The 14,720-nt window shown below is 31.6% G+C and overlaps 2 protein-coding genes across 4 annotated transcripts in view; one reads left to right on the top strand and one right to left on the bottom strand.

Annotated features, from left to right (window-relative positions):
- Positions 1-872: 872 nt before the first annotated feature.
- Positions 873-12,132, bottom strand: LOC134727993 (aminomethyltransferase, mitochondrial-like). Of its 2 annotated transcripts, none has more exons than XM_063592404.1 (7): positions 12,111-12,132; positions 9,129-9,506; positions 7,761-7,839; positions 6,495-6,640; positions 5,838-6,024; positions 3,816-3,932; positions 873-1,532 (listed from the first exon to the last, which is right to left on the bottom strand). In XM_063592404.1, the coding sequence occupies exons 2-7, from the start codon at positions 9,429-9,431 to the stop codon at positions 1,315-1,317; spliced, it is 1,050 nt and encodes a 349-aa protein (XP_063448474.1). In that variant the 5' UTR covers positions 9,432-9,506; positions 12,111-12,132; the 3' UTR covers positions 873-1,314. The 2 variants fall into 2 exon arrangements, with proteins under 2 accessions (XP_063448474.1, XP_063448466.1); XM_063592396.1 differs by lacking the exon at positions 12,111-12,132 and adding an exon at positions 11,666-11,834 and having other exon boundaries at positions 874-1,532.
- Positions 12,028-14,720, top strand: part of LOC134727976 (inhibitor of growth protein 3-like) — a 19,199-nt gene continuing 16,506 nt past the window's right edge. For both annotated transcript variants that reach the window (XM_063592385.1, XM_063592377.1), the window contains exon 1: positions 12,028-12,315. In XM_063592385.1, coding sequence (XP_063448455.1) covers positions 12,288-12,315 — 28 coding nt within the window. In that variant the 5' untranslated portion in view covers positions 12,028-12,287. The remainder of the gene's footprint in view (positions 12,316-14,720) is intronic.

The raw sequence follows: 14,720 nt of genomic DNA, 5'->3' as shown, positions 1-14,720 counted from the left end.
TAAGACATGTTCATAATAGTCATAGCAAACACAGGTCTTTTTTAAGTGTTACAAAAATAAATCATGAAACATTTGAGAGTATTTAAGTATGGTTGAAACTCACTAAGGTATAAAAAAAAACACAAGGTAGAGAAGATACAGATTTTAATTATTTATTAAATGCTATAGAAATTAATATCGTGAAATTGTACTTAAAGCATGTCACAAAGAATCTCAACAAATAAACAAACAAATAATATAACATGATAACAATATTCTTATAAAATTTAATTTAGAATAACACTTGGGATGTTTGTCCAGCAAGGGTTCCCAGATTACATAATTTTAAGCAAGTAATTTAAAGAAAGGAATTCATAAAAAATTTAAAATTATATAGCACATTTTTCTTAAGTTTACTTAAATTCCAAGTCATTTACACTGTTTAACAATTCCTTTATAACCTGGTTGAAGGCTGCCCATTTTGTCAAACAGCACTCTTTTGAGATTCAAGCCGGAACACTGGAAACTAAGCAGAGATAACACTATATGGCTTAAGACTCTTAAAACTGCTTATTAACCAAACATTAAAATTTATAAAAACAACAAAAATATGTCAAATCACAAATTAAAGTAATTTCTGTTTTTAAGTAAAAAATCTATAAACTGCAGATCATTGACTCTTGGTTTTAAATTTCCATAGAAAAATAAAGCTTTTAAGCCTACATGAAATCATCAAGTTTTAAATACCTATTAGGACATTATAATATGTTTCAAAAGCCCTTATAGACATCACATTCGAAGCACTAAAATGATGTATGGTGAGTAGTGACCTGTGACCATGATAATACTGTGGAATCATCATTATTCATTGGATACTGTGGGTTTCCTGAATACAGCTGAACCACAAATTAAAATATCTCCAAAAATTGATATCCACAGTAATAGGTTTTAAAAGTCATAAATCTTTATTTTCAAATAACAATGTATAAAGTGACATATCATTTAAGTATCTGGACCATAATACAAATATAAGTTCAACTTTTATATATATTTTTTTTTAAATTACTTTGATATTTTAAAAGTTAAAAAAAAAAACATAATCTAATAACTGTAATATTTTTAGGACAAATGAAATTAAAATATTCCTGAGTATGAAATAATCTTTAAACTTGAAAATATTCCCTGAAGAAATTTATCATGTGAAAAAGAAGATTTCTGATGCAGTCAGGTTTGCATACAACGTGTACAAAGCGCAACCAGGTCTTTTAAATAATTAGTATGTGGTCAAATTCAATTATGGTCCAGATACCTAAATGACAAGAATAATTCACAATACTAGCCAGTGAAATAATTGCACTTCAAAAATGGCATTTTTGACACAGTAGCTGGCACCATCTTTTTTCGTACTTCCAGCTGAACACCAGTTCCAACTTTAGAAAATGGAGTTTCCACATATCCCATGGATACATTCTTTTTTAATGAAGGTGAAGGACAACCACTTGTTAGCTCTCCAATCTGTGTAGTACCCGATTCATTATATATTTTTGTTCCACCTGAAAAAAAAGGTTGAGATTTAAAAACTAGAGGCTCTTAAGAGCCTGTGTCGCTCACCTTGGTCTATGAGAATATTAAACAAAGGAAGCAGATGGATTCATGACAAAATTGTGTTTTGGTGATGGTGATATGTTTGTACATTTTACCTTACTGAACATTCTTGCTGCTTACAATTATCACTATGTATAATGAACTTGGCCCAGTAGTTTCTGTGGAAAATGTTACCGGTAGTAAAAATTTACAAATTTTATGAATTTTTTTTTAAATTGACTATTAAGGACAATAACTCCTTAGGGGGTCAATTGACCATTTTGGTCATGATGACTTATTTGTAAATCTTACTTTGCTAAACATTATTGCTTTACAGTTAATCTCTATCTATAATAATATTCACGATAATAACCAAAAACAGCAAAATTTTCTTAAAATAACCAATTCAGGGACAGTATCCCTACAACGGGTTCTCTGATTCATCTGAAAATTTAAGGGCAGATAGATCTTGACCTGATAAACAATTTTACCCCAGTCAGATTTGCTCTTAATGCTTTGGTTTTTTAGTTATAAGCCAAAAACTGCATTATACCCCTATGTTCTATTTTTAGCCATGGCGGCCATCTTGGTTGGTTTGGCCGGTCACGCCACACATTTTTTCAACTAAACACCCCATAGATGATTGTTGCCAAGTTTGGATTAATTTGGCCCAGCAGTTTCAGAGGAGAAGATTTTTGTAAAAGATAAATAAAATTTATGAAAAATGGTTAAAAATTGACTTTAAAGGGCAATAACTCCTAAAGGGGTCAACTGATTATTTTGGTCATGCTGACTTACCGGTATTTGTAAATCTTACTTTGCTGAACATTATTGCTGTTTAAAGTTTATCTCTATCTATAATAATATTCAAGATAATAACCAAAAACAGCAAAATTTCCCTAAAATTACCAATTCTGGGACAGCAACCCTACAACGGGTTCTCTGATTCATCTAAAAATTTCATGAGAGATAGGTCTTGACCTGATAAACAATTTTACCCCATGTCAGATTTGCTCTAAATGCTTTGGTTTCTGAGTTATAAGCCAAAAACTGTGTTTTACCCCTATGTTCTATTTTTAGCCATGGCGGCCATTCTTGGTTGGTTTGACGGTTCACACCACACATTTTTTAAACTAAATACCCCAAAGATGATTGCTGCTAAGTTTGGATTAATTTGGCCCAGTAGTTTCAGAGGAGAAATTTTTTGTAAAAGATTACTAAAATTTACGAAAAATGGTTGAAAATTGACTTTAAAGGGCATTACTCCTAAAGGGGTCAACTAAGGGCTGTTCCAGAAAATACTATGTCCCCCTCATGGAAGGCAATTTTTTTAAATATTATGTGGGTGGTTGTATTTGAATTACCAAAATGCAAAGGGAGTGCTGTTCTAATTAAATTTTATTTCTGTGGGTGGTGGGGTTAAAAAAAAGTGCCGTCCCTAAAAACTGCATTTTACCCCTATGTTCTATTTTTAGCCATGGCGGCCATCTTGGTTGGTTTGTCGGGTCACGCCACACATTTTATAAACTAGATACCCAAATGATGATTGTGGCCAAGTTTGTTTTAATTTGGCCCAGTAGTTTCAGAGGAGAAGATTTTTGTAAAAGTTAACGACGACGACGGACGCCAAGTGATGAGAAAAGCTCACTTGGCCCTGTGGGCCAGGTGAGCTAAAAAACAGTTTGAGATTCTTATATGAGACAAGTTTAACTTGTCTGATTTTTCTCTAACTACTAATTGTTTTTGCACAAATTTAAAAAAAAAGAGTTAAAATCTTCATTTATAAATAAAGTTTACTTACTACTTTGGTTTGCTGACCTACTTGTAGATTTTGTCTTTTGATAAATTTTGTTGCTTCAAGTTTCTTTTTATCTTTTATAGATTTTCCATAACACATAAACTAGGGTACACATTTTCATTTAGGGGCATTAACTTGTATAAGTAGTACACTGACCATTTCAGCAATTTTGACTCTTGTAGATCTTTTCTTGCTGATTAGCCTAGTAGTTTTAAAGGAGAATATATTTTGTAAAAAAAGTAAACTGAAGAGGACGATGACTTCAATGATGAGACACAAAGTGACGAGAATAGCTCTCTTGACCATATGGGTGAGGTGGGTGGGCTTAAAATAAACACAATAAAATAAAACAGATATTAAAATTTAAAACATATCATCTTTAAATAAATTCTGTGAACATGCTTCCGACATAATCATTTGTTACACTATGGTAGCATACAATCATATAACAAACCTCTAGCAGGTGGACCTTCAGATATAATTCCTATCCTTTTTCTTGTTGGCTTCTGTTTTATCTGTTCTAATATGACTTCTGCTCCAGGGAAATCAGCATCTTGTCTTCTTCTTTTTCCTTTATAAGTGATAAACAATAAAATTCAGATTACAGTATAAACTTGTTCTTTATAAGGACATCTTTCTGACATACTGATGAGATAAGCCTTTTTCAACTGATTTTTTCAGTAAACACTATGATGATCTAAATTAAACCACTGTGAGATTAAAGTGTGTATTGAGCACTCACACAAACGTTTGACTTTATCATATTCATTTAGTGATCTAGGGTCGGGGGCTTTGAGTAAGGGTCAGTCGGGAAACAGGAAACAGACATATATTTTTTTTTGGCCTAATGTTTGACATTGCCATATTCTTTTTGTCCCAGTCCAAATATAAAAGCCTGTCATCCTGTAGTCAAGTGGTTAATTTTGGTTGCTCTCTGTCATTACTGATTTTGTTTACCATAATATATAAAATTGAGAATGGAAATTAGGAATGTGTCAAAGAGACAACAACCCAACCAAATAAAAAAACAACAGCAGAAGGTCACCAACAGGTCTTCAATGTAGCGAGAAATTCCAGCACCCGAAGGCGTCCTTCAGCTGGCCCCTAACAAATATATACTAGTTCAGTGATAATGAACGCCATACTAATTTCCAAATTGTACACAAGAAACTAAAATTAAAATAATACAAGACTAACAAAGGCCAGAGGCTTCTGACTTGGGACAGGCGCAAAAATGCGGCGGGGTTTAACATGTTTGTGAGATCTCAACCCTCCCCTATACCTCTAACCAATGTAGAAAAGTAAACACATAACAATACGCACATTGAAATTCAGTTCAAGAGAAGTCCGAGTCTGATGTCAGAAGATGTAACCAAAGAATAATAAACAAAATGACAATAATACATAAATAACAACAGACTACTAGCAGTTAACTGAAATGCCAGCTTTAGACTTCAATTAAACTGACTGAAAGATTATGATTTCATCATATGAACATCAGGCACAATCCTTCCCGTTAGGGGTTTAGTATCATACCATCATAACATATATGAGAAGAACATAACCCGTGTCATGCCAACAACTGTTTTTAGAATAAATGTGTTAATTTCCGACGCAAAGACCTTATCAGTGACTCAATATTAACGCCAAAATATGCAATCTTTAATGACTTGACAACAGTATTTTAATTATATCCCTTCTTAATAAGTCTATTTAAAGGTTTTGTAAGTTTCTGAGGTGAATACTGACACCTTTGTGCTTTATAAAGAATATTTCCATAAAAAATTGGATATGAAATACCTGAATGTATAAGAAGTCTGCATGTTGAGCTATATTTACGAATGATGTCTTTATACCGATGATAAAATTTAGTAAATGTTTTGACTAGTTTGTGATATCGAAAACCCTGGTGTAATAATTTTTCAGTAATACATAAATTTCTCTCGTTAAAATCTAAAACATTGTTACATACACGAGCGAATCGTACAAGTTGAGATATATAAACACCGTAAGATGGTGACAAGGGAACGTCACCATCTAAAAACGGATAATTAACGATAGGAAATGAAAAATCATCCCTTTTATCATATACAATGTAGTTTGCTTAAATCTCTTCATTAATGGAAGTTCTCTTTTGTTTCATATTTTATTTACCTTTTTTTCTCTAACTTTACAGTCTGGATTATATTCATTGTTTAAATTCTTATCATTTCTCACCACATGGTAATTACAGCACTGAGGGATAATTTTTATAACTTGAACACTGCATCATTCTATTCAAATAGTATGACACATCTAAATATATCTGCTACATATATATATATATTTGTATGTAAAGTTGTTGACAGGGTTAAGGATAGCTTATATCATAAAGTCAATATAATATTGAAAAACTGAATTGAAAAAAAAAAATCAAAATTCTTCTATAGGAAAAACTGACAACTTTAATCTTCCTCTTAATTAATATGCCACTAACCAATGGTCCACATCAATGTAGCCTCTACAGGACTTGTAGTCTCAGTAATATCATTCCCATATAAACATAGACCAGCTTCTAGTCGTAAACTGTCTCTTGCTCCAAGACCTATTAATTTGACATTTCCAGCCTTTGAGTTCATCAGTCTTATTGCTAACTCCACACTTTTGTCTGATGGAACTGATATCTAATGGAAAAATATTCTTGGATTTATTTCAACATTATTCAATTGTATTTGTTTTCATTTTTGTCAAGAAATAACACAATCATATGAACATTGATTTTTAATTTAAGTGTCCTTTTAAATGAATAAATTTTACAGGAACTTCAATTTCTATATATATTGTTGTTAGCAAACCTGCACTCAAATAGAATGTTTTGGCAATAAAATCCCTTGACTATCATACTAATTTTTTTTTTAACTGACAAATAAGGTCTAGCAAAATGTGTAAAACTCCAAGGAAGTAATGTGTCTGTCATTGAATCCCAATAATATGAGTAGAAATAAATGCCCTGGTTTTGAATACGAAACATCAAAGATCACCTTGCATGAAGTGCACAATGTTATGCCCTGTAGAAAAGTTGGTAAGTTTGCTCAAATTCTGTCTTATGTTTAGGAATGCCATAAAGTTACCAATATGTCATTTTGTTACTGACCTCAACACCATCTTCACCAGTATATCCACACCGTGTTACCCTACAATCAGATATACCATATACACTACATTGTTTGTTTGTCATGAATGGTAAAGTGTTCATATCAAAGTCAACAGCCTCTTGCATCACCTTACCAGCAGATGGACCTACAAAAGATAACATTTTTAAAACATAATTAACGGATTCAATTAGTTTCATGATTCCCCACCAAAAAAATGTTCACCCAATAATTACTGCAAAATGTTGTGTGTTCTCACAACACACAGTTGATAATTTTCCGATACTGGTTGGAGAACTGTGGGCTCATTTATTTTTTTGTGTAACAATTTTCATTTTACAAACATATAAAATCAGACATTTGAACAATATAAAATTCTAAACTTAGAAGCATGCATATGTTCCAGACCGTATGAGTATTTGGACCGTACGCGTACGGTCCAGACCGTATATGTATACTCGTATGGTCAGCCCATACGTGTACGCTCGGACCGTATAAGTATACGCGTATGGTCCAGTACGAGCTGATCATACATGTGATTGTTAATGGGTTAAATTTAATAAAACATTTATCACAATCTTTATTTTTATAAATTGTAATTATTAAAATTAGATGGATAAGATGAACAAATGAACACTTGAAATTAAATATTTGTTTAATTGTATATCTGAATCCTATTTGGTACTCTCGCCCAAGGTGACACTTGCTACCACAAGTAATGTAATATTTTTTTACATTTACATGTTTGCAGTTCATTCATGTTCCTTTGCATTTGCAGTTTTTGTAAAGTTTCTAATATTCTAAACAATTTTCCTCCCACATTATGTTAACTTCTGAAATCGTCAATTTCAATGATCATCATTCAAATAATTTTTAACTGATCAACATGCTAAAAACAAGATGTTTATAACTGATTTAATTAGTGTGATTTTTTTTAAATACATGTATCAAAAAATAAAGTTTTTATTTCCATTACAATTGAACTTTTCCATATTAATTTGATAGTTAGGTTATGTAATCTGTTACATGCATTTGTAACTTATAAACTTAAGCAACTTCTTAATGATATTAATCAATGATATTAATCAGACTGTACGCGTACGGTCCGACCGTATGAGTATTTTGAAAAAGTATGCATACGGTCCAGACCGTACGTGTACGGTCCAAATACTCATACGGTCTGGAACACATATATATATAGACCTCATAATCTTATCTGAAAATTGTTCAAAAAAATCTGACTGATTACAGTCACTAATAAAACATACCTTGCAGTGCCAATAAACCATTACATATTATTTCCACATCCACATCTCCACCTGCGTTTCTGAATAGTTCTGCTTGAGTCTGAAGAGAGAAAAAAATCAGAATTTGTAAGATATTGGATGAAACAACTTTTTTTCTGACATCAATGTCATTTTGACACTAGTGAATAGTTGTCTTATAGATAGTCACATACTATTTATAATGACAGCTTCTACATAATTTTCAAGTATTCTTAAGTTCTGTAAACAAAATAATTGCTGGAATGATTTTTAAAAAGTGAGAAAACAAGAATGTGTCCCCAGTACACGAATGAATGCCCCAGTTGCACTATCATTTTCTATGTTCAGTGGACTGTGAAATTGGGGTAAAATCTCTAATTTGGCATTAAAATTAGAAAAATCATATCATAGGTAACATGTGTACTTATAAGTTTGAAGTCAATTGGACTTCAACTTCATCAAAAACTACCTTGACCAAAAACTTTAACCTGAAGCGGGACAGACGGTACGACGAACAAACGGACCGACGAACCTACGGACGAACCTACACACAGACCAGAAAACATAATTCCCCTCTACTATCGTAGGTGGGGCATAAAAAATACAAAGAAGATTAAAGAGAGATTACTCTCATATATCTTATGATACTACAATGCATATATGTAAACATTTTAGAAGATTTGGTTTAGATATTAATTCTACATACAATGTTACATCCTCTCTATAATAATGAAAATAGTTATGCTTTATTTTCTCAAGTAAAGAAGTTTCATATCACACTGATTTCATACAATGCTTTATTTTCTCAAGTAAAGAAGTTTCATATGTATGAATTCAGTGTGATATGAAACTTCTTTACTTGAGAAAATAAAGCATAACTATTTTCAATTGTATGAATTCAGTGTGATATGAAACTTCTTTACTTGAGAAAATACTATTTTCATTATTATAGAGAAGATGTGTCATGTGCCCTGAGATACAGTGGTAGAATAAGTTTCTCTAATGATTTTCTTAAAACATAAGGGCAAACATTGAAGTTCTTCCTTCTCTTGTGTTCTGAAAAATATTATATTTTACATTTTTGATAAATACAGGTTTTGTAAAAATATACTCTCATCTCATATTCTTAAGCAATATTTGTATGCAGCATATCCTTTATTAATCCTAAATAATAAATTTTTGTTCAATGATCAACAATTGTAATAATAAATGCACCAAAACATTTCTGAATTTGCATCGTGCAATGTATCTATATTAGACATTTAACTTAAGATGTTCTACAGATTATTAAAGTTCATTCTAGACTAAAATGCATTTACTAGAGCAGTTGCCTTAAAACAAATTATTGGATTATCTTCCAATATAACATACCAACATATTTCTCAGATCTTTTTCTGCACATCCAGCATTAGATACCACATATAAATATCCATCAGTTGTTTTGTTGATAATTAAATCATCTAATATACCACCAGTATCATTAGTAAATACACTCAAAGTTCCCTGATTTTCTTTTAATCCTTCAACATCAGCTACAGTCATACTTTCAATAAATTTAATGCTGTCTTCGCCTGTGATCTTTGTCTGCAGCATATGTGAGACATCAAACAAACCAGCGTCAGATCTAACATGGAGATGTTCTGAAGTTATTCCTGATTTATATTGTACTGGCATTTCCCATCCAGCAAATGGAACAATTTTCCCTTCATTATGAACATGGAAATCATACAGACATGTTCTTTTCAGATCCTGTAATGACAGTTAGAAAAAGATTTTTTTAAATAATCATATACAAATCTTCTTAAATTTAGGATTTTGATGATTGCTGTTTACTTAATGTCTAGTGACAAATATATTACATACATGTACATGCATTGTATATGCATGATATATTGACAAGAACTAATTAATAAGGCCATAAAAACATGAAGATAAACATTTCATTGGTTACTGTATTTTTAATTGTTTTTTGTTCATTGTTTGAATTATTTTTACATGTCATTTCTTGGCCCTTCCTAGCTGACTGTAGATAAAGTAGATTGTGTGCTGTACTAGCACTAACATGTTTTTCAATTCCTTTTTATGAACCCAGTGGCGGATCCAGCCATTTTAAAAAGGGGGGGGGGGGGTCCCAACCCAGAGTAAAGGGGGGGTTCCAACTATATGCTCCCATTCAAATGCATTGATCGGCAAAAAAAAGGGGGGGTTCCAAGAACTAATTAATAAGGCCATAAAAAATAATCTGTTTCTTTGCCCTAACCCTCTAAACGTACCTACCCAGAAAATAGCTGCCTACTCAAAATCTTATATTGTCCTGATGTAAAAAAAGTATTATTTTTTAATTAGATAGACCTGATAGATATGAAGAATAATAAACATCTGACACCTCAATTTCTCTTTGCAATAAAAAAGAAAATGTCTACCGACCTACCCACGGTGTCTACCTTTGGGAAGGGTTCGGACAAACTAAAATATAATGAGAAGGCAATCTCAGATTTGGTCTGCTAGACATGCTAGAGGGGTCCTGATCCCAAAATCCTGGGCTTAAAAGTATGAAATCCAGAGGTCACAAATTTAAAGAAATTTAAATCCTGACATCCCGATATTGGAAAAAAGAATTCCCAAGCTAAAAACACCCAATCCCAACGTCCTTCCCCTCCTCATTGGGCATGTTGGCGAAATATCATAATCAATAAGGTCTCATCTCTCCTCTTCTTTTTGGTTTCTTATTTACTATTTGGAAGTGCAATCTAAAGCTTTACATACATTAAAGTAAATCAGAGGAATGGTATCATGTGTAGTAATGTTGAATAGTCTTGATCATGTTGATACATGTTTAATTCTGAAATTTTGCTGTAAATAATTATATTTTCCAAAAAACGTGATAAATGTTGAAGTTTTCACACACATGATACCATTCCTCTGATTTATTATAATGTGTGTCATCAAACATGAAGATAAACATTTCATTGGTTACTGTATTTTTAATTGTTTTTTTGTTCATTGTTTGAATTATTTTTACATGTCATTTCTTGGCCCTTCATAGCTGACTGTAGATAAAGTAGATTGTGTGCTGTACTAGTGTCAACGTATATTTGTTCCACCTAACAGAAGTTCCAAAGGAAACTTTATTATAAACAATGTCATAATACCTGTACCTGTCGGAACAAATATTCTATACTATTTATTCCGTTAGGAACATCTACTGTAATATTTATTCCTGTGGAAATAATATTCCAGAATATTTTTCCGTTTGGAACTTATATTATGAAGGAACTTCTATTCCGTGACAGCAGCACTAACATGTTTTTCAATTCCTTTTTATGAACCCAGTGGCGGATCCAGCCATTTTAAAAAGGGGGGGTTCCCAACCCAGAGTAAAGGGGGGGTTCCAACTATATGCTCCCATTCAAATGCATTGATCAGCAAAAAAAAGGGGGGGGGGTTCCAACCCTGGAACCCCGCCCCCCCCCCCCCCCCCCCCCCTGGATCCGCCACTGGAACCTTTTATGTATGCATGAAGCTAATTATAGAGCTTATACTATTATGTCCTTGTTTGTATATCCACTATGGCGACTTTAAATAAAGCTTATTTATTTAATATTGTATTAATATATAAAACCATGTTTAATATTGTTATAATGCCATTGATGGCAGTTAATTTAACATTAAGGTTCATCATAACAAATGGACAAATATGGATGAACATTAACTAACTCAGTGTACTAAAACAGCTTTTGCAAGATAATCTAATGACTTGACTATAAAATGTCAAGAAAATCATGCAACATGTTTATATCCCTGATAAGGCATGACAATAAAATAAAACTATATATAGTTTTTTTTAAGTTTTCCATCAAATTCTTCAACTGTGAAAAAGTTCAAATCAGGAGGAAAATTAGAATTACCAAGTGTGTTTGCGATTTGCAAAATTTACGAATATGACTTTGATTAGAGATCAGACTATTCTTAAGTCTCAAAACTCTTGAAAACATGATAAATTAAGGTGAAATCTACAAGTTCACTATAATCTTGCAGATGACAGGATTTTATTTCAGGCTTTTTTTATTAATGATATTTTCGCACTGATAGAGTTTAGGAAAAACATATGCTTCGAGATTTTTTGTCGAGGACACAATATAAGAACTAAAATTTTTAGCGAGTAAAAAGTTAATTAAAAAAATTCAATCTTTGTTTTAGGAATATTTGCATCGAATTCGAAACAACAGAAGGTTATCTTTTGATATTTGTTTCGGTAGCTCTCATTGGTCAAACAAAGAAATAAATATTTATAATGTTTTAATGATTCTTCGTCCTATAAATTCATTTTTTGTCGATTATAACAACGCCTACATCGTTATTGCAATTCAGATTTCGCTTTATACAGCTCAAAATGATCAGTGAATACGGCTTGAATTCCAGAGCCTTCGGCCAATCAAAACATCAGACACAGATTGACCTAGATTGCTGAATTCCTGTCGAAATTTTACTCATATTTTTATCACAGAAAAGACCAGAAGAACCGACAAAATGTTATATTTAGAGGATTATTTAGAAAGTAAAATCCATGTTCTTTAATTTGCCTTCCTTTTTTTTACTGTTAGATGAGAATCTAAACCATTTAATTCGTTTTTAGATTTCTTTTATAGAAGGGAGACAACTCTATTTACCTTAATGTATGGAGCACATGCTTCACATAAATTTGAGTGAAATATTTTGTTTTTAAATTTTACAATCAGATAGGAAATTGTTCTCCTTCTGTGGACCACATGTTCAAAGAGGGGGAGGGACACTATAATTGTTTATGGAGCAAATTTCAATCGCCATAAGTTTGATGATTTTCAAAGTTTGCAGTTATTTACAATAACGAATGTGTATGCCTCTCTCACATCAGGGTTATTAATAAGTTCATTCTTTTCGATGGAGCAGCTAAGGTGTGATTCACTCCCGTCAGACTTAATGCGTTTTCACTTTCTTATGCATGCATGTGGAACTTATCTCTACTTGATGAAATTGAAACACTTAAGTGAACCATTGACATGATTTTGTGGCATTAGAAATTTGTCTTGCGATGTTGAAATTTGGCTGGAACATTTGTGATACTAACTTTATTTGAGAAAAAGCTATAGGATGCATACTTGTACACAATGTAGGACATAAAACTTGTCTAATTTATCCCTTATCATCATGATCATGCTTATAAATACAGTAGACTCCACCTAATCGGATATCGGTTAAACGAATATATCGGCTATTGTAATATTATGTCAAAACACCGAACCATTCCCTATACATTTCAGTCAAAATACATCGGATAATCGAATATCGGTTATTAGAATATATCGGCTAATTGGATAGGAATATTCATGAAAAATGTGTGAAAACCATGTACAATCGAATATTTTGAAATAATTTCATATTTTTCTTGACAGGAAATGAAGCCGGAAGTTGCTCCATTACGAAGTTTAAGAAAACTTCAGTACCATGAGTACAGAAATGTTTCATTTTATTAATAAAACGATCTTTTACAGTCAAATAAAACATGTTTTTTCTTGTTGTCTTGTTTATTCTATGAATCTGATATTATATTTTGCCTAAGATCTGTTTATTATGTGTTTATCCAAATGTGATTGTTATCATTTACTTCACAAACAACGACACGACAGAAATAATAAACTGTGCGTGATGTTCATCAATATTTATTAAATATGAATGAAAAGTACCTTTTTCTCAACAATTTATTAAAATATATATAAAAGTCCCTTGTAAAAATAAGGAATCGTTTGTCAATAGCATATCCCAGGTGAAATAGATTTATGTAACTTGTACACACGTACACCATTTTCCTAATTTGCATAATATTCAACCACGACAAATAAGATAGAAAAGCAAATTAATTTTACTCATCTTGATGTCCAATTTTATAATCATAAAAGTAGGTGTATTACTTGAAATTGGAAATGTGTTTCATAAATAAAAAACTGTAGAAAATTAGATCCGAGTTCGATCAACTTCTTAAGCTATTAATAGATTTACCTGTGGCCTACTTCCGAGAATTCATAGTTATTTTTAGCTTTTACCTGTTTTAACACTTAACACACAAATGAAACAAATCACGCAAAAACAACAAGTCTCATTATTTAAGAGGTATATATTTTATTCAGATAATCAACACATAATTAAAAATCAACAGACTGACAGATAAACAAAATACATTATAATCAACTGATCGATCTATTACTCAATCAACCAAATTATCCGAACTTGTACCTGAAAAAAACATTGAGATTAGTTACAAATTTCCATTAATAAAAAATTAAAGCAGCTATAATAGCTATTGGTATCTTAGGGTTGTGTCTGTCAAGTTTGAAAAAAAACTTGGAAGAATATACGTTCATCGGCTAATTGAATATATCGGACTATCGGATATTTTTAGCTGACATTTTGGGTATCCGATTGGCCGGAGTCTACTGTACCTGTAACTCAAATTTAAGGCAAAAGATTATTAAAGGATTGAGTCGCATCTACTCGCTTTTATATTACTTTTAAAACATCAATATTTGAGGGGAAATAATGTTAGATCTATATGATAGTTTTGTGGTGCGTGGCTTCTTTAATATATCATGATTGGTTACAATTTATACATGTACACATACATTGTATATAATGATATATAAAAAAGAAATGCAAGTACAGCCTGTACCAGACAAAAAGTCAATTACATGACAAAGTAATGAATTACATTAAAATTACAATATCAAAGTACTGAATTTCTTTTCAATTGCCAATGATATCATTTGTGCTCAGAATTTTATCATATAGAATTACTGAATAAAATGTGAATCAGCTAATATGAGGCTTTCTCAATTACTGTTTCATGTTTACACATTTGTGGATGCATGTTTTAAGATTTGAAATTACTTTTCAAAATTATTAATGTATATATATATATATAGACATGTT

Source organism: Mytilus trossulus, chromosome 1, assembly GCF_036588685.1.
Source record: "Mytilus trossulus isolate FHL-02 chromosome 1, PNRI_Mtr1.1.1.hap1, whole genome shotgun sequence".
In the NCBI taxonomy this organism is placed as follows: domain Eukaryota; kingdom Metazoa; phylum Mollusca; class Bivalvia; order Mytilida; family Mytilidae; genus Mytilus; species Mytilus trossulus.
This window is presented reverse-complemented; position numbering and strand designations above follow the sequence as displayed.

Bases quoted from the DNA above. Each gene is read 5' to 3' on its own strand.
- LOC134727993 (XM_063592396.1), bottom strand. From the start codon at position 11,752: ATGTTTTCAAGAGTTTTGAGACTTAAGAATAGTCTGATCTCTAATCAA. The intron at 6,641-7,760 runs GTATGTTTTATT...TATCTTTTGTAG, and splicing joins TGGTTTATTGGCACTGCAAG to GTCCATCTGCTGGTAAGGTG. The intron at 1,533-3,815 runs GTTTGTTATATG...CTTTTTTTTCAG, and splicing joins TGAAGGTCCACCTGCTAGAG to GTGGAACAAAAATATATAAT.